The following is a 21,707-nucleotide window of genomic DNA, read 5'->3' as shown; positions in this document are numbered from 1 at the left end:
TGTGCAGAGGTAAGTGGTAAGCTAGTCGCTCTAAAATGAACAGATGCCTTCAGTGGTGTCATACTGCCCCATAGCGTTTGTTTAAAGGCAAAACGCAGCCAGATGTTCCTCTGGCTACACAATTTGCGAGCTCAAGGAATGGAGACAGGAGTACGTATCGATAATGAGCCTGTGTTGGGAAAAAATCAATTCTCATATGGAGAAATAAATGAAATTCATTAACCTGAGATTATTTAGGCTAAAAGTTTACACCAAAGCCTTTTTGTTTGCTTTGTTTTTTTTTGCACTGATGAATGGTTTACAATAAGACCAGTGTGTTGGGAAAGTAAATGGCTTCAATTTTGATTTCGCATTGACTTTGAAATGCAGTAACATCGGTAAACTCCAACGAGACAAACAGACGCGAGCGCCGAGAGAGAAAGAGAGCCGCCACAGTGATTTATCTGATTCAATTAGCTTGCAAATGTAAAACAAGTCAGTTCAATAAAGAGCTAAAACCTCTCTTTCTTCTGTCGGTTCGGGTCTTCGACGTCTCTCCTCGACCTCCCTCTCTCTGCTGAATAATGAGAGTGTGTAAATGCTTAATTAGATTAAAAGGGTGTGTGTAACGATATGGAGATGCTGTGTGTGTGTGTGTGTGTGTGTGTGTGTGTGTGTGTGTGTGTGTGTGTGTGTGTGTGTGCGTGCATTCAGATCGCTCTACATTAGCACTGTGTTATTGTGGGCAGGGCTGAGAATTTATGACGCACAAAAACCCTGAAACATCAAACCCATTAAAGAATCCTGATTTATTCGTCGTGAACGCTGGGGAAATATATCACCCATAAAGAGGTGTGTGTGTGTGTGTGTGTGTGTGTGTGTGTGTGTGTGTGTGTGACAGGAACTCCTGGGAAGCATGTGTTTAATAGGAGAGGTTTAGCTGAGGTCTTTTTAGAAGTGTGTGACCTGGAAAACAAATTAAAATACAGAAAGAAAAATGTAAGATGATACGGAAGGTGAAAAAACCATATCACATTTGACATTTCAATGCAATGCCACTAATCAAAATTTCCTAAAAACAATTTACAAACTACGAGACTTTTAATATAGTTTTGTATTCCTCCTTTTGCTTTGCATAAGTGATTTAATTATATTATTATTAATATTATTATTCTATTGCAATATTATCTTTTTTTTTTCAAAATGTATGTATATATTTATATATAAGTCAGAATTATTAGCCCCCCCTGTTTATTTTTTCCCCAATTTCTGTTTAAGAAGAGCAGATTTTTCTTAAACACATTTTTATTCATAATAATTTTAATAACTTATTTCTAATAACTGATTTATTTTTTCTTTGCCATGAAGACAGTATGTAATATTTTACTACAGTACATACTATTTTAGTGTATAGACACTTCTATACAGCTTAAAGTGACATTTAAAGGCTTAACTAGGTTAATTAGGTTCACTAGGCAGGTTAGGGTAGTTAGGCAAGTTATTGTATAACGATGATTTGTCCTGTGGATTATTGAAAACAAATGTAGCTTAAAGGGGCTAATAATTTTGACCTTAAAATGTTTGTTTTTTTATTTAAAACTGGTTTTACTCTAGCAGAAATAAAACAAATAAGACTTTCTCCAAAAGAAAAAATATTATCAGACAAACTGAAAATTTTCCTTGCTCTGTTAAACATAATTTGGGAAATATTTAAAAAAGGAAATAGAGGGGATATATTTATTTATTTATTTATTTATTTATTTATTTATTTATTTATTTATTAGTTGCTAATAATTAAACACTTGGAAAATACTTTTTAATTAATAGTTTATTCCAATAATTATTATTAATTATACGACTACCACTAATAAATATATTAATAAATAGTTTTTTTTTTACATTTAAGTTTATATTATTTTGCTTTGCAGTCCAATTTTAATATATATATTTTTTTTTTTTCATATTTTTTTTTTTTTTTTTTGAAAACTTAAAAGGATTGGGCAAATGCTTTAAAATATGTTAGACACAATTACATTTTTGGCTGTCTTTGTAAGAATGTATGATAGACATTCTTTGCTCTAAAATTTGAAAATTAAATTGAAAATTGTAACTAATGTGCAGGAAAATTCAAATAAAAAAATATCACAATTGAAAGCCAAACAGCATCTGCCTCTACAAATGTCCTAAATTTCACTTATTTTGAACATCTTTTAGTTAATATTTTTCTTATTTGTCATTTTTAGTTAATTTTTTTTGGTTTTGCATTTCTACTATTTTATAGGTTTTTATGTATTTTATTTAGCAAAAAACCCTGAATATGAAAAGATTGCACAAATGTGTTGCAATAAAGCACATTAAAACTACAGATTAACAGAGATTATTCATATAACTCAGCCTTCATTTTATTAATTAAATTTTTTTTTTTATTATAATAATTATTCTTAATGCATAGACTGCTGCTTTGTTTGTTGGCACTGTTATTCTATGATAATTATATTATTTGACATCATTAATTTTGATTAGCCCGCAGGAAAAACAGGTTAAAAATTATAAGTGAGATTTTAATCTATTTTTACCTCTTCTCTATATAATGAAATGGAGAGCCAGTTTGCTTTAATCTTTATCCAGAAAAACATCCAAAACATTTGACAAGTAGCTATAACTCAGCAATGCATCGTGTCATGATATCAAAAGATTTAAAAATATATTTATACTTAACAACATTTTTACTATCCACACATATTTTTCAGGACAGAAAAGCTTCAGATGCTTATGATTGCAAAGAAAATCAGTATGTAAAAAAATAAACAATAATAATCATTGCCATTATTAAAACTCACTAGCTTCAACTGACATTTAAAAAAAATTTGTTGCATGCTTTTTTGAGTGTTTTTGGTTTTAGATCAATCAGTCACGCGGAAGATTGTCTAATCTGATGTGGAGTCACTGACCTGAGTCAAGCACTACTATGGGCTGTGGGTTTTCTCCAAGACCTGTGTGAAGACAGGGATCTCGTGCTGGACATCAGAGGATTGTGCAGGGTTACGTTAAAGGTGCCTTTCAAAACCGTGTCCATGATGACTGGACTCAACTATCAAACACAAACACACACACACATTGACATAATTCAATACATATCTATATTGCATACTAACCCTGTGTATTATTATATATTTGCTCATCTTCAAAAGTCACTGTACTGCTTTCTATGCTTTTTCTGCTATGTTGTCTTATTATTTAATTCCCTGTGATTTTAACATTACTGGTTATTGCAATTATTTATATCCACTTTTGTGTCTTATATTTCATTCAAATCAAGTTTATTTGTTTTGTGCTTTTCACAATAATTATCGTTCCGAAGTAGATTCACAAAATTATGTGTGTGTGTGTGTGTGTGTGTGTGTGTGTGTGTGTGTGTGTGTGTGTGTGTGTGTGTGTGTGTGTGTGTGTGTGTGTGTGTGTGTGTGTATATATATATATATATATATATATATATATATATATATATATATATATATATATATATATATATATATATATATATATAAAATTTTCCTTGCTCTGTTAAACATAATTTGGGAAATAATTAAAAAAGAAAATAGAGGGGATATATTTATTCATTTATTTATTTATTTACCTATTTATTTATTTATTTATTTAATTATTTTGGGCTAATAATTAAAACATTTATACAGTACTTTTTTATTAACATTTTATTCCAATAATAATTATTAATTATACGACTACCACTAATAAATATATTTGTAACGTTTTTTTTTTTTACATTTTAGTTAATATTATTTTGCTTTGCAGTCCAATTGTAATATATTTTTTTTCTATTTTTTTTTTTTAGAAAACTTAAAAGTAATATTTTTCTTTTTTGTCATTTTTATTTAATATTTTTTTTGTTTTGCATTTCTGCTATTTTATAGGTTTTTATGTATTTTATTTAGCAAAAACACTGAATATGAAAAGATTGTACAAATGTGTTGCAATAAAGCACATTAAAACTACAGATCAACAGAGATTATTCATATAACTGTTTTATAATTATATTATTTAACAACATTAATTTTGATTAGCCAGCAGGAAAAACAGGTTAAAAATATCTTTATAGATAGATAGATAGATAGATAGATAGATAGATAGATAGATAGATAGATGGATAGATAGATAGATAGATAGATAGATAGATAGATAGATAGATAGATAGATAGATAGATAGATAGATAGATAGATAGATAGATAGATAGATAGATAGATAGATAGATAGATAGATAGATAGATAGATAGATAGATAGATAGATAGATAGATAGATAGATAGATAGATAGATAGATAGATAGATAGATAGATAGATAGGTGGATGGATGGATGGATGGATGGATGGATGGATGGATGGATGGATGGATGGATGGATGCACAGACAGATGGATGGACAGTTGAACAGATGAATAATGGGTGTGATGGATAGATAGTTAGATAGACAGACAGACAGACAGACAGACAGACAGACAGACAGACAGACAGACAGACAGACAGACAGACAGATAGATAGATAGATAGATAGATAGATAGATAGATAGATAGATAGATAGATAGATAGATAGATAGATAGATAGATAGATACTTCTATACAGCTTAAAGTGACATTTAAAGGCTTAATTTAAGTTAATTAAGTTTACTAGGCAGGTTAGGGTAATTAGGCAAGTTATTGTATAATGATGGTTTGTTCTGTAGACTATCGGAAAAAAAAATACTGTGTAAATTTCCTTGCTCTGTTAAACATCATTTAGGACATATTTATAAAATAGAAAAAAATTCAAAGGGGGGCTAATAATTCTGACTTCAACTGTACATTAGATTAGTGAGTACTAAAGCCAAATCTGGAGCTTATCTAACAAAACAACTTATGATAATGATCCAAAAAATATAAAGTACACACAAATTTATACGTTATAGAAAAACATTAAATACAAACTTTAAAAAAAGAGGAAAAATTAAGAGAAGCAAAAAAATTGAAAAATTTACTTTCACTAGTTTTGTGGGTTGTAATTAGTTTTTGCAATATTTTACTTGAATTTTACTGAATTTTATTGTACTATCTTTCAATTTCTAAATATGTTTGGTGACTAAAAAATGATTTGAATAAATCTGTTTTGTGTAAATGCACCAAAATACATTGGCTATATTCACTGAGAAATGAATAAAATGGACTCTATATCCCCGACAGTACAACACATCTGATTTTACTTCAAGGTTGTAATATACCATACCTTTATGTTCTTTGAACTGAATTGTATTACATTGTTTAACAGAAAACAAATTAAATAAAAAATAAAATGATACAGTAAAAGTCAGAATTATTAGCCCCCCTGAATTATTAGCGCCCCTATTTATTTTTTTCACCAATTTCTGTTTTATTGAGGGAAGATTGTTTCAGCACATTTTTTAAGCATAATAGTTTAAAAAACTTATTTCAGATAATAAATTTATTTTATCTTTGACATGATGACAGTATTTCCCAGAGATGGGTTGTGGCTGGAAGGGCAACCGCTGCGTAAAAACTTGCTGGATAAGTTGGCGGTTCATTCCGCTGTGGCGACCCCAGATTAATAAAGGGACTAAGCCGACAAGAAAATGAATGAATGAATGATGACAGTAAATAATATTTGACTAGATATTATTCAAGACAATTATATACAGCTTAAAGTGACATTTAAAGGCTTAACTAGGTTAATAAGGTGAACTAGGCAGGTTAGGGAAATAAGGCAAGTTATTGTATAATGATGGTTTGTTCTGTAGATTATCTGAAAAAAATTAGCTTAAAGAGGCTAATAATTTTGTCCCAAAAATAGTTTTAAAAAAATTAATAACTGCTTTTATTCTAGCCGAAATAAAACAAATAAGACTTTCTCCAAAAGAATATTATCAGACATACTGTGAAAATTTCCTTGCTCTGGTAAAAATAATTTGGGAAATATTTAAAAAAATTAAATTGAATTAAAAGGGGGCTAATAATTCTGACTTAAACTGTATATACACACACTTCATCTCAGTAAAGTGGTGTTTTTAGATGAAGCTGTATCTCAGTGCTTATTAACAATTTTTAAAAATGTAAATAGAAATAAATTTTAACAAGAAGTTATTATAATATGTAAAGAAATTCGTTAATAATTATTTTATTCATTTCAAAATATTACCTTTACATTATTATAATTAATAAATAAATGTTTTTGTAAAATCATGATTTTTTTCATAATTTGTTTAATTTATGTTCAAATAAATAATAATAAATAAACAAGTGACATAAAAATAAATGTATTATTATCAACATTAAAACACTAAAAAACCCTAGGCTCCACAATTTCTTCCTGTTGTCTCACAAATAGATTAATTTAGCTTAATTGTTTTTACAAATGTTAGTGGTTTAAACATAAAACAATTAAGTTTTCCCCCCAGAAAAACTCACGAATAGTGTTGATTCAACTCATTTCAGTTTGAACAAGTAGCACTTTTTTTGTGTGTATTATTTATTCATCCATTCATTTCAGTTTAGTCCCTTTACTCATCAGGTGTTGCCACAGTGGAATGAACCACCAACTTATCCAGCATATGTTTTACACAGTGGATGCCCTTCCAGCTGCAACCCAGCACTAGGAAACACCGATAAACACTAAAGGCCAATTTAGCTTATTCAATTCATCAACAGCACATGTGTTTGGACTGTGGGGGAAACCGGAGCACCCGGAGGAAACCCACACCAACATGGGGAAAACATGCAAACTCCACACAGAAATGCCAACTGACACAATCGGTATCCAAATCTGCAACCTGCTTGCAGTAAGACGACAGTGTTAACATGTCGTCCAAATGTATTATTATTGTTATTATTATTATGAATATAGCAGTGCATATGCAATAGTATTTACCTCATATGCTGTGGGCCCAGGCACTTCATCTTTAGGGTCTTTGAAGCGATCCTCTTTTGAGACAATCAGTGCCAGTGTAGAGCTGGATTTAACATCTGGACTGTAATGAGCTGGACCTGAAAACCACAAATAAAACCAGATGAAATATTTGCTCTCGAAAAACACTGCTTAAATAAAGCAAACTGCAGCTTGGAGTTCACAAGAAGTTCATGAACAGCAGTACTAACAGCAGAACAACTCGCTAATAAAAACACAAGCTTCACATATCAACTAAATGAAATGGTTTCCAGGACAAATAGCTGAAATTAAATGCTAAGGTTGAAGGCATAATTATTAGCCTTCCTGTGAGATTTTTATTTTTTTTTCAAATATTTCCCAAGTGATGTTTAACAGAGCAAGGAAAATGTCCGGTTATATATTTTTTTCTTCTGCAGAAAATATTTTCATTTTGCTGGAATAAAAGCAGTTTTAATATAAAAAAGGTCAATATTAGCCCATTCAGAAAAATACACTTTTATCGATTGGCTACAGAACCAACCACTGTTGTCCAATGACTTGCCTATTTGCCCTAATTAAACCAGTTAAGCCGGTTTTATATTTAATATATTTATATACATTTGATTTGTTACTATTATTATTATTACTATATAATCATCATCATTACTATTATTTATTATAGTTATTATTTATTATTATTATTTTAGAAATACAATTTATTTATTTATTTATTTATTTATTTATTTATTATTATTATTATTATTATTAATTTTCTTTTTGGCTTAGTCCCTTTATTAATCTGGGGAGGCCACAGTGGAAAAAAAACGCCAATTATTATTATTATTATTATTATTATTTATTATTATTATAGAAATGTATTTGTTATTGCTATTATTATTATATAATTATCATAACCATAATAATAATAATAATAACAACATTCATAATTATTATTATTATTACTATTATTTATAAAATGCATTTTATGTTATAATAATTATATTTACTAATTATTATTTTATTATTATGTAATATACTTATTTATTATTATTATTATTATTACAAATAAAATGTATTTCTATAATAAATAAAAATAATAATGATGATGATGATGATTATATAATAATATTAATAATAATAATAATTAATATTATTATTTATAAAAATACATATTATTTTGTTATAATAATATTTACTATTATTTTTATTATTATTTAATATAACTATATATTATTATTATTATTATTATTATTATTATTATTATTATTATTATTATTATACAAATACATTTTTATTGCAATAACAGAAAAGCAATTACAATGTATATAAAACCGACAAATACCGTACAAATCAGACAATAAGAGAAATAAAAAATTAAATCAATTAAAATTGTATAACAACCGCCGGAAAGAAAGAAAGAAAGAAAGAAAGAAAGAAAGAAAGAAAGAAAGAAAGAAAGAAAGAAAGAAAGAAAGAAAGAAAGAAAGAAAGAACTAAAAATTAATGCAGAACATTAAACAAAGCCCACTTTTGTAGATGTTTTAACTGCACTGAACATAATGACTCATTGGATTTACTCTATTTTCTAAGTGGTTGCAAACAGTTCATATGAACTGAATTTAAACAAATAAGTTGAACATTAATAAAATTAATTTACTTATTTAAATTCAGCTCATACAAATAGTGTGCAAAAAGTGTGCCTTAAAAAACTGAATAATCACACGAATGATTATTTTCAGTGTGCTTTCTTATTATTAAACGTTGAAACTACCCCAATTAAGCCTTTAAATGTCACTTTGAGCTGAATACTAGAGTCTTGAAAATGATCTAGTCCAATATTTTTTACTGCCATCATGGCAAAGATAAAAGAAATGAGTTACTAAAACTTTTGTGTTAAAAAAAATCTCTGTTAAAAAAAAATTCGGAAAATATCTGAAAAATGATTCAAATGAACAGGAGGTATCACACTTGCTTATGTTAGCATATATTGCTCTACCCTAGAGTCACCTGGAGTGTGTGGGTCGTTGTGCAGGACATCAGTGTTTCTGGACGCGGCGGACAGAAAGCAGCTCTGTCTCTTTCGTGCGTTCTCGTTGCGTGGCTTGCTGTATTGATGGAGGCATTGAGTCTTCTCAAACGATTGGCTTACATTATATGAGCCCGGCGGGGGCGTATCCTGCCAAGAGAAATCTAATATCTGACCACAGCATCATAAACAGCGTCTGCACAATGCATTTACTGCAGGAACATATGAGGCGGGCTCTGTGTGTGTGTGTGTGCTGGTTTTGGTGGTTTACAAGGACAGAAATTTGTATGTTGACGTTATTAGAATTTCCCATTACTTTCATTCCAACAAAGATTTATTATTTCCATCTTGATTTGAGGAATTATATAAAACAACAACTATGTTATTATTATTATTATTATTATTTATAATTATAATGGTTATTATTAATCTTTTTTTTTCAAATTGCTTCAAATGAACAGAAATTATTTAATATTATTTGACAGTGACAAAATTCTCAAAAAGAACAGTAAAATTCTGGTTTATGAAGATACATTTTGGTGTACACTACCTGATAAAAGTCTTGTCGTCGATCCCAGTTGTAAGAGCAAAACATAATACATTCTAACTTCTAATAACATAATAACTTCTAGTTCATCATTTGGAAAAGTGGCAGAAGGCTGATTTTTCTGCTGAATCATCTGTTGAACTGCATCACAATCATCACAAATACTGCAGAAGACCTACTGGAACCCACATGGACCCAAGATTCTCACAGAAATCAGTCAAGTTTGGTGAAGGAAAGCTCATGGTTTGGGGTTACATTCAGTATGGGGGCCTGCGAGAGACCTGCAGAGTGGATGATCAACATCAACAGCCTGAGGTATTAAGACATTTGTGCTGCCCATTACATTACAAAAAAAATAAAAAAAATACAAAATTTCAACTAAAGTTTTTCAATTTTTTTGCTTCTTGATTTTTCCTCTTTTTAAATTTGTATTTCATATTTTATTTATAACATATAAATTTGGCTGTACTAGTTTTTGGACCTTTCTTGTAAGTTATTATGTTAGCTAAGCTCCAGATTTGGCTTCAGTACTGACTAATCTAATGTATATATACAAAAATAAAAATTGTACAGCTTCCTATTAAAAATATGAATTTAGAGAGATTTGTGAGGGATGTACATATATATGCTGAGCACTGTATATCAAGATACTAGTATTTAGCTTAAAGTGACATTTAAAGGCTTAACTAGGTTAATTAGGTGTCACAGTCACCAGCGATCTAACTCATACTAAACTATAAATCTACTAGCTAAAGAAATACATATCCAGTCAAGCACCACTCACACACCTGGCCTAGATCCCCATATATATACATTAGATGTCGCCTTCCCTGTTGTCTATTAGAAGGAATGCATCAATAGAGCCGCCATTTTAGTACAGGGTACCACTCCTTTGAAATGAATGCGGGACCAAGCTGCAGTGGAGGACTGTGGCCATCCAGAGCCAGAGATATACACATATACATATATATCCATGGTTAGGAGTTTTCCCGGAGGTCCCGGATTTTTATTTTATTACTAAAATTACAATTTCACATCACTTTTCTACATTGATGGATCAGTGACCGCACAGGCATTCCTGACAAAAAGCTTGTGTTTGTGTGTATAGAAATGTACTATTCACCCTCCCTGTTAAATTTAATCTAATCATGTCCTGAAACACAGCTCCTCTCCTGCTTTCACTTCTCATACTGACAGAGGGAGCGACTCCTTCACTAGCCGACAATAATACAAGTTTCTGGCAGCGCAGCATCTCGTTGTCATACTTCTTTTGCTTTGTTTGCTGATTTTATTCAACAAAACTAGCATAAGCCGAGTGTTTAGTGCGAGTTGGAGCTGCTTTGTCTTATGGTGAATGCAGTAAGTGACTGTATCATCAATAACGTTACCTGATTAGCACAAAAGTTCAGAACATACAAAACGTAAAAAACTAAATATTACCTATCAAATGTTCTGCCTTTGTGCTTTGTTTTCTTTGTTTGCTCGTTACTACAGCCGTAGACAGCGCTAAAGTCCCGCATCTTCACGTAGTAACACTGTCTTGACTAGTGCGGTTGAATGACATTTGTCCTGGAAGCACTGTACAAATATGGCTGTGCTATTGACGCATGCTCAGGGTCCCTATGCGATATCTAGTGTATATATCTATGCTAGATCCCCATGACTGCAAACAGACACAGCTGTTCAGGACTAATTACACAGACTGTATATACACCTCTCAAACACATGTGGCTGAGTCTTGTTAAACTGAATAGTGAACATTACAACGTGTTTTATTTGCCTTGCCAGTTTTGACCCTCGCCTTGTTTGCTTGTTTGTTTGTTTTACGTTGTCCGCTGCATGCCTTTTGAACGTCTGCCAGTTTACTGACCACGACTTTTCTGTATACACCTGTTTGCCTCTGTGTTGACCTTTGCTTGCCTGATCATTTTCAATAAACCTGCTTTTGGATCCGCACCCCTGTTTTTAGCGTCACTTCACATTACATTAGGTAAGTCATTGTATAACAGTGGTTTGCTCTGTAGGCAATTGAAAAATATATTGTTTAAGAGGGTTTATAATATTGACCTTAAAATATTTTTTTAAAAAAATAAACACTGCTTTTATTCTAGACGAAATAAAATAAATAAGACTTTCTCCAGAGGAAAAAATATTATAGGAAATACTGTGAAAAGTTCCTTGCTCTGTTTAACCTAATTTGGGAAATATTTGAGAAAGAAAATCTCAGGAGGGTGAATAATTTTGACTTCATGACTTCATTGACTTTATATGTGTGTCTATGTGTGTGTGTGTGTGTGTGTGTGTGTGTTATTAGTGCAATACAGTAAACACAATTTTTGCCCGTTTACGAATTGAATGACAAGTAGAAATGATTTTAGTCAGTGTTAAATGCTTCAAACGTGGTAGATAGAAATTAAATGCAGATATTTTTGTATATGCATCCTGCATTTTGTAATACTAACTGGCCATTTGTATAATTGCATTCGGATCATACTGGCATTTTTCTAATCACATCAGCAAACAGCAATCAGCAGAGCTCTAAATTCAAATATATAGATGTCAGTCAGGAGGGACAGATCTAATGAATAAATATTGCAAAGACACACACACACACACACACACACACACACACACACACACACGCACGCACACACACACACACACACACACACACACACACACACACACACACACACACAATGTTTATAGCCCTGTGTAAACATCTGTAAGCTGGACAGATGTAGATAGACAGAAAGAAAGAGAAATATCTAAAGTGAATCTCACCAAACAGGAACACTTGCAATGACCAATTATTGTCAAGACAATTAAACTCAAATATTACAATTTCCTACTACTATCATGCAAACAAAATTGTATTTATTAAGATTGTGATTGGATGAATTATATAAAATATAAGTGTAGTAGTACTAGTAGTAATAATAATAATTACTATTATTATTATACAAATACATTTTTTAATTATGATTATTATTATTATTATTATTATTATTATTTATATAATCATAATTAGTTAGAATTATTATTTTTTATGTATTATTATTATTTATACAAATACATTAATAATAAAAAATGATGATGATGATGATTATTTGCTATTATTTATTAGTAAAAGTAGTAGTATTGCTTATTTATTATTATTAATATTATACCAATAAATTATTATATTTTATATTATTATTATTATCACAAATATTCATTATTATCATAATTATTATTATTATACAAATACATTTTATTAATTATTTTTTATTAGTAGTAGCAGTAGTAGTAGCAGTATTGCTTATTTATTTATGATTATTAATATTATTAGCAATTTATAATCACATCATCATTAGAATTATTAGCATTATTATTTATTATAACATTTATTATTATTATTATTATTATTATTATTAATGCTAGCATTATTATTGTTGTTGTTGTTGTATATTATTATTATTAATATTAACATTATTATTATTATTATTATTATTATTATTATTATTATTATTATTATTATTATTATTATACAAATATGTTTTATTTGTTATAAAATTAATGATTACTATTATTATAAACAATGTAATCCAAGGCTTGTTTTTTAATGTAATCAAATGTAAAATCTAAATGAGAGCTTCATTTGTTGGTCTTTATTCAGAATGTTAAAATTATACAGAGAAGAAAATGTTAATAAGAATTGATGACGATTCAATTTCTTTACAGTAGCTATTAATTTTAATTGGCTAAACAGTATAATTTAGAAAAAATCTCCAGATAAATTAAACAATGTATTATATCTGTTGTAAAAAATATAATAAAATGAAACAGCTCCAGATTTTGAGGAAATTTCTTATCTCTATTTTTTTACATCCCAATGTTGACAGGTATGACCCAAATGCCAACTGGCCCAACCTGGACTCAAACCTGCGACCTTCTTGCTGTAAGGCAACAGTGCTAACCACTAAGAAATGTAGTAGAAATGTGTTAGGGAAAAAGATTGTCACACTACAATGGTGTTAAAATAAAGCCTTTTTCCACTTGCAATATGAAATAAATGTGAAATGTGATATGGGTGTGTTTTAGGCAGACTCATGCAGACGTGTGTGTGTGTGTGTGTGTGTGTGTGTGTGTGTGTGTGTGTGTGTGTGTGTGTGTGTGTGTGTGTGTGTGTGTGTGTGTGTGTGTGTGTGTGTCTAATAAAGGAGCGGCGCAGACGTGAGGCGAAGCGTTGAGCTCATAATGAAATATTTGCAGCATCTGCATCACAGTCCAACTCTCTCTCGGTTTTCTGCGATTTTACACAGTCGGACACTTCTGCATTCTCATATCTAGCCCTTGTATAATTACTGATTTTAGATACGGACAGGATTTCATCTAAACCCTCCATGGAGCCAAACAACTAGCAGAGCTTTTCCTATTGAATTCAAACTTGTACGAACAGACGTGTGCAAAAAAAATCTGAACTTCTGCTACAGACTGAACACTGAGCTGACACATCAATTGTGTTTGCATTGCTGGAGTTGAGCTCTTACAAAGCTTTATACTGCAGTCTTATTATGGCGGCTTGAGAAAAAGAAACAACATGCTAATTCATACCAGGAACATGCTAATTCATATTAGAAATCACACTAACAGCATGCTAATCTATACTAGAAACATGTTAGCAACATGCTAACCCATAACAGAAACATGCTAGCAACATAAATCGTACTAGAAAAATCCCAGCAACATAATAATCCACATACTATAAAATGCAAAATCATGCTAGAAATATACTATCAACATGCTAATTGCTACTGGAAACATGCTAACAACATGCTAATTCATACAAGAAACATGCTAATTCATCTAAAATCATGCTACAACATAGTAATTCATGACTAACATGTTAATTCACACTAAAATCATCCAACAAAAAGCTAACTTAAACTAGAAAATGCTAGCAACATGCTAATTCATACTAATTATTGCAAAAACATGTTAATCCACACAAAAAAATCTGTTAACAACATGTTAAATCATGTTAAAAGCATGCCATCAACTTGGTAATTCATACTACAAACATGCTATCAGAATGCTAAGTCATACTAAAGCAGCTAATCTATGTCAGAATCATTCTAACATGCTAATTCATATTATACTATATGCTATTGTATACACTACATACTAGAAACATGTTATTCATACCAGAAACATGCTATCAACATGCTAATTCATACTAGGAACATGCTAATTCAAACAAGAAACATGCAATCAATATGCTAATTCATACTAGAAACATGGTCTCAACATGCTAATTCATACTAAAAGCATGCTAAATTTTACTAGAAACATACAATCAACATGCTAATTCATACAAGAAACATGCTAATTCATGCTAGGAACATGCAAATTCACACAAGAAACATGCTTAATCATACTAGAAACATGCAATCAATATGCTAATTCATACAAGAATTATGATAATTTATACTAATAACATGTTTATTTATGCTAGAAACATGCTTTAGACATGCTAATTCATACTAAAAGCATGCTAAATTATACTAGAAAGAAACATGCTAATTCGTATTATACTTATACTATACTATAATATACTAGATACATGTTATCAACATCAACGGCGATATTTTTTTTGCACGATAAGAGTCCTGCGTTTACGCCGATAACGGCCCACATATATGAATATAAAAATTATCAAAACTGGTCATTTTTGAGGGAGATGCTAATGGTCTAATACATTGAGTGAGATGCTAATCCTAATGGTCTAATGGTCTAATGGTCTAAAAGCAATGATCTATGCTAAGCTAAGCTAAAACTGCTCCCGCCACACCCAGTTATCAACTGAATGGATTAAAAAAATGATAAAAGTCAACTAGTGACTGGTAAACACTTGATTCTGATTGGTCAATCACACCATTCTGCAGTCAGAATGTTTCATATTAATGAGCTTTAATGACTTTCAAATATTGATCTGAGGCTGTTCATTCATCCATTCATTCATTTTCTTTCAGCTTAGTCCCTTTATTTCAGCTTAGTCCCCTCCACAGCGAAATGAACCGGCAACTTATCCAGCATATGTTTTACACAGCAGGTGTCCTTCCAGCAACAACCCAGTACTGGGAAACACCCATACACTCTCATTCACACACATACACTACGTCCAATTTAGATTACCCAATTCCCCTATAGTGCATGTCTTTGGACTGTCTGAGAAACCGGAGCTCCCGGAGGAAACCCACGCCAACATGGGGAGAACATGCAAACTCCATATATAAACTCCAACTTACCCAGCCAGGACTTGAACCAGCAACTTTCTTGCTGTGAGGTGACAGTGCTAACCACTGAGCCACCGTGTCGCCCCAGAGGCTGTTCTTCTTAAGTGTAAAATGAAACTGTAAATGTTTGTGACCTCTTGGTTTTGACTTCAGATCAAAACATATTGAGGAATCTCTACTTATGAATTAGAGGAGACATGTCTGCTGGGCTTTTATTCTCTGTAGAAACACCTGGGTAGCAGGCTCTCCATTTTGTGTCATTGCTGTCTAGGACAAACCATTGAGATATTAAAAAGATGTGATTTGTGATTTTTCTTCCCTGCGAGAGTGTAAAGATGAATTCTGAGTGCTGTCTTACTTTGGCGAACAGTGAAACCACAAGTCTGTCGGAGGCAGATTTAAAAGCAGCTGTGCTCTGTTTCTTATATAACGCTTTATTTGTCTTCTCCACCTGCAGCACACAAAACAAAGAAAACACACTTGATTACAATCATGACACACCTCTTTAGAATACTTGATTCTGATTGGTCAGTCACACCATTCTACAGTCAATTGCTCCTGTATAATGACGGCTTCATATTAATGAGCTTATTTATTTATCAACATGCTAATTCGTACTAGAAACATGTTAATTATTTCTAGAAACATGCTTAATTATACTATAAATATGCTTATTCAGACTAGAAAACAGCTAAGTCATACTAAAAACATGCTAATTTATACTAAAACCATGCTTATAATAGGAACATGCTATCAACATGCTAATTCATACTAGAAACACGCAAAATTGATACTAAAACCATGCTTATAATAGGAACATGCTATCATCATGCTAATTAATACTATAAACATGCTAAGTCATATTATAAACATATATATTCATACATGGAACATGCTAGTTTGTACTAGAAACATGATAATAATATGTTAATTCATAATAAAAGTTCATGCTAAATTAAACTAAAACCATGCTTATACTAGGAACATGCTATCATCATGCTAATTCGTAATAGAAAAAATTTTAATCAGGAAAATGAGAGCAACATGCTAATTCATACTATAAACATGTTAGTTTGTACTAGAAACATGCTATTAACATGCTAATTCATAATAGAAACATGATAAATGATACTAGAAACATGCTTACTCATATTAGAAACATGCTAATTCATACTAGGAACATGATAAAAACATGGTAATTCATAATAGAATCTTGCTAATTAATACTTGCAACATGAGATCAGGCTAATTCATATTATAAACATGTTTATTTATACTAGGAACATGCTAGTTTATACTAGACACATGATATTAACATGGTCATTCATGCTAGAAACATGCTAAATTATACTAAGAAACATGCTTATTCATACTAGGAACATGCTAACAACACGCTAAATCATACTACTAACATGATAGAAACATGGTAATTCATACTAAAACTTTGCTAATTAATACTTGGAACATAGGATCAACACACTAATTAATACTAGAAACATGCTAATTCGTATTAAAACCTGTTTATTTATACTAGGGACAAGTTAGTTTATATTAGAAACATGCTATCAATATGCTAATTCATGCTAGAGACATGATAGTAACATGGTAATTTATACTAGAACCTTGCTAATTAATACTAGGAATACAAGATCAACAAGCTAACTCATACTAAAACATGCTAATTCATAATATAATCATGTTTATTTATACTAGGAATATGCTAGTTTATAATAGAAACATGGTAATTCATACTAGAAACATGCTAAATGATACTAGAAACGTGTATTCCAACGATGAACATGCTATGAAACTAGGAAGATGCTATCAACGTGCTAATTCATAATAGAAGCATAATAACTCATACTAAGAAATGAGAGCAACATGCTAATTCATACTAGAAACATACTAATTCATACTAGTAGGAAAATGCTAACAATATGCAAATCCGTGCTAATAATAACATGGAAACCCATACTAGAAATATGCTCTCAAACATGCTAATTCATACTAGAAACATGCTAACAATCTGCTTTAATGACTGAAATATTGATTTGAGCCTGTTCTTCTTACAATTAGCATATATATATATATATATATATATATATATATATATATATATATATATATATATATATATATATATATATATATATATATTTATATCATATGATTGGTGTTAGAAATTCTGCAAAACAGACATTTATTTTTGCGTTCGACATAAGAAAATGAATCATATGCATTTGGAACAACATGAGGGTAAGTTATAATGATAGATGATTAATTATTATGTAAACTATTTATTTTAATTACAACCTGGTGGGGTTTAGTGAGTTTAGGGCTTTTGTGGTTTATGTTGAATGAAAAACTCTGCGTATAATGGAAAATCATAATCTCCACCATCGTAATGCTAGAGATAAGATGCAGCAGGTCCTCATTTCAGACTCAGGTTCTGTTCAGAATGAAATACTTGCTTTATGCGCCTTACTGTACACTCTCAGAAATAAAGGTACAAACTCTGTCACTGGAGTGGTACCATTTCAAAATGCACACTTTTGGACTATACGGGTGGACATCAGTACATTCAGGGTATGCTTTTGTACTTTTAAGGTTCAGTTTGGTGGGCGCATTTTGACTCAATGGTTAGCACTGTTGACTCCAGTGTTGGGTAAGTCACTTTAAAAGAGTAATATATTACAAATTACTGATTACTACTGGAAAATTGTCATCTGATTACATTTCTAATAACTTAATATAAAATGTAATCAGATTACTAATTACTTTACTTTGAAGTTACTTTTAAAACACATAAAATATACCTATAAAAATACAAAATGAACTGCAGCTCTTTCAGTGATTTAATATTCACTAAGGAACATTACAATGGATTGATCACAGCAACTTGACATATTCAAAAGACTTAAGAACTTAAAATTCTCTCATTATTTACTTGTTACAAACCGGTTAGTCTTTGTTTTAGACACAAAAGAAGACATGAAGAAAACTGTATAACTGTAACCAGGGACATCCATTAATCTGTTTTTAATATTATTTGTTTTTATTTTCTTATACTTGACCCTTTTATTTCTGTTTATGTAAAGCACTTTGAAATGCACTGTGTATGAAATGTGCTGTATAAATAAACTTGCCTTGCCATGGTATGAAAAAGCACTGCAGTGTTTGGGTGTTCAGTGTTTGTCTGAGAAAATTAGTCTACCGAAATGTGTATATTCCATACAAAGTATGAAGCTGACCGGTCAGTTCTCAATGAATTCTCAATGAAATCAAAGTTGATTTCTCAATGATTTCTCAATGAAATCAAAGCTTTTCATTTGCTTGATGCGTGTGCACGTGAAGGAGCCGGTGAGTGCCAGCACACACACACACACACACACACACACATTATGTACATCTCGACATGTGAAAGTGTTCCTTCATACCGCTAACGCTAAAAACTGTGCATGTCATAGATCAATTTTAACAAATAAAAACACTTACAGGTTTTGGCTTAAAATCCACAGCTTCATCGGTGGGAGAAGTTTTAACTGAGTCCAGCACTGAACAATGAGAGATTCTGTAAGCTCTCCTTTGTCAAATGCTAGCTATATATTTTTATAGTTCTCTGGAGCATAATTAAAATTGAACTGTAAGCACTTCTGTCTTTGTGGCATGTCCTTTGGAAGCCCAAATACAGAAACAGAAGTAGCTCAGAAAAGAGCAGAAAATAGCAGCGTTTGGACATTTTAGCTTTCTCTGCTTTAACATTACAGCGCCTCTAGTCACACCCTTTCGTTGTGCAGGGTGTGAATGCACATAACCGGAAGCCCTTGTGATCTCACTAGCCCAGATGTATTTTTTTGTAATCCCCAAACTTAATTCGCTGTAGGCTTTGCCAAGCTAACTATGTAAAAGCCAATGTCTTACTTTGCATTGAACTTTGAACATTTTACATTCAGAGATGTTGTTTATGTTCACACAGCTACATTACACATCAACTAAAGTTAAATTGGATATCATAGTGGACCACCCCTTTAAATGAAAGTGAAACCCTCAACAAAAGCTCGACCCCTTCTATGTTTACAAATACAAACGCAGCCCTTTAGACCTCATTTCTGGTTAGTGATGGTTAATGACAGAAGTTTCTGCATCTTGCTTATCTACACTATGAACAGCAGCTACGCTAATTATTCTCTTTTTTTTCTCGATTTCCACCTGGGGATACTCATCCCGAGGCCCTCAGATTATGCTGAGTCACTGATTGGATCCAATACCAGCGATGAGATGATCCCATGGTCTCCATATCCTGGACCAGGCCGTATCCTGAGCTGCTGCTGCACTGGTGGTCATGGGGGAGTGGAGAGCATGAGACTGATTTCAGTGACGCTTCAGGGACAGACAAGTCTTCGCTGAGGCCAGCTTCCAGCCTCCACCGCTGAGACTGCAGCTCTGCACAAGACTTTTGGCCAGTGGAGAAATTAAAATGGTCGTGCCCATCTGAGTCTGGTTTCTCTCACTGTTTGTTTTCTTCACTCTCCTATCGGTGAAGTTTTTTTTCCATCTCCGCTGTCGCCACTGGCTTGCATGGTTCAGGATCTGTAGAGCTGCGCATCGATAAATTTGCTCTTCAGTGTTTGGACTCTCAGTAATGATTTTAAACCACACTGAACTGAGCTAAACTAAACTGAACTTAAACACTAAAAACTGAACTACCATGATCCAGTTACTATAACCATTTATGTGAAGCTGCTTTGACACAATCTACATTGTAAAAGTGCTATACAAATAAAGCTGAATTGAATTGAATTGAATAATGATGTCAGCATTCATCAGTATTTTGGAATGGATGTGTGAAAAATCTTTTCCAGAAAAAAAATTCTGGAACTTGCCTGTGTGAACAGCGATTTTTTGAATTTACTGGTTAAGTCGTTCCGGAACTTATCCGGATATTTACACACTCTCAAAAATAAAGGTTTGCAAGCTGTCACTGGGGTGGTAACTTTTCAAAAGGTACATATTTGTACTTTAAGGATCCATATTAATACCTCAAGGGTACATATTGGTCAACCCAGGCTTATTCTGAAAATGTAGTTCAGCGGACGTTTCTGGAGACCGCGAAATACGTCCCGGGAGGTATATATTTGTGCAGTTTTTGTTTTGGCGAATCCGCGAGAGGCCGCTGTGTGCGCTTTTTCGTATCTCGAATGTCTCTCGCGAGTGCCGTTCACACCCGCGCTGTTCTCGCGTCAACCTACCAGAGGCCGCTGTCTGACTGACCAAATGATTGACTACGCGACTGGCCAATCGGCTGACCCAACCTCCTTCTTCCCTGAACTCAACCAGTTTTACCGATTGACCCGCCCGCCCGCTCACTTCCCTAAACCCGAGCAACAATTTAGAGAAGCCGTCTAGAAAAAGAAAAGCCCTTGTTTGATTTTTTTACCCCGTTTTCGGATTTCACTATGTTCTCACCCTGTTATGAACTCGTTCACTTTATTTTTTGGATTCTGTTTTTGTCTTACCTGGTTTCTGGAAGCGCTCTTCCCCGGACTCGAACCCGGACGCCTTTGTCAACTCCTCCTCTGCATCTGAAGTCCGCCGACGAACACGATGAGCTGACCGGACAAACTGACTGCAGCGGGAAAGCCCTCCACACGGAGGTAAGCGGTCAGCCGGCAAGCGCGAAAGGGAACAGCGTCACACAGCCCTGTAGCGTTCGCCTAAAAAAATTAAATGCAGCCATACGTACCTCCCGGGACGTATTTCGCGGTCTCGAGAAACGTCCGCTGGACTACGTTTTCAGTATGAGCCTGGGTTGATATTAGTACTCAAAAAGTACAAAAGTGTTCCTCATAAAACTTTTAGGTACTAATATATATTTTTGAGGTACCAATATGGACCCTTTAAGTAAAATTGTGTACCATTTGAAAAGGTACCACCCCAGTGACAGCTCGC

The 21,707-nt window shown here is 32.2% G+C and overlaps 1 protein-coding gene across 9 annotated transcripts in view; it reads right to left on the bottom strand.

Moving 5' to 3' along the window:
- Positions 1-769: 769 nt before the first annotated feature.
- The window catches only part of stpg2 (sperm-tail PG-rich repeat containing 2), a 67,835-nt gene continuing 46,897 nt past the window's right edge, over positions 770-21,707 (bottom strand). For 2 of the 9 annotated variants that reach the window (XM_073951052.1, XM_073951055.1), the window contains 5 exons: positions 16,117-16,209; positions 8,915-9,083; positions 6,911-7,026; positions 2,931-3,070; positions 770-945 (listed from right to left, as the gene is read on the bottom strand). In XM_073951052.1, coding sequence (XP_073807153.1) covers positions 2,936-3,070; positions 6,911-7,026; positions 8,915-9,083; positions 16,117-16,209 — 513 coding nt within the window. In that variant the 3' untranslated portion in view covers positions 770-945; positions 2,931-2,935. 9 annotated transcript variants of the gene reach the window in all.

The sequence above is a fragment of the Danio rerio genome, chromosome 5 (genome assembly GCF_049306965.1).
Source record: "Danio rerio strain Tuebingen ecotype United States chromosome 5, GRCz12tu, whole genome shotgun sequence".
NCBI lineage: Eukaryota > Metazoa > Chordata > Actinopteri > Cypriniformes > Danionidae > Danio > Danio rerio.
This window is presented reverse-complemented; position numbering and strand designations above follow the sequence as displayed.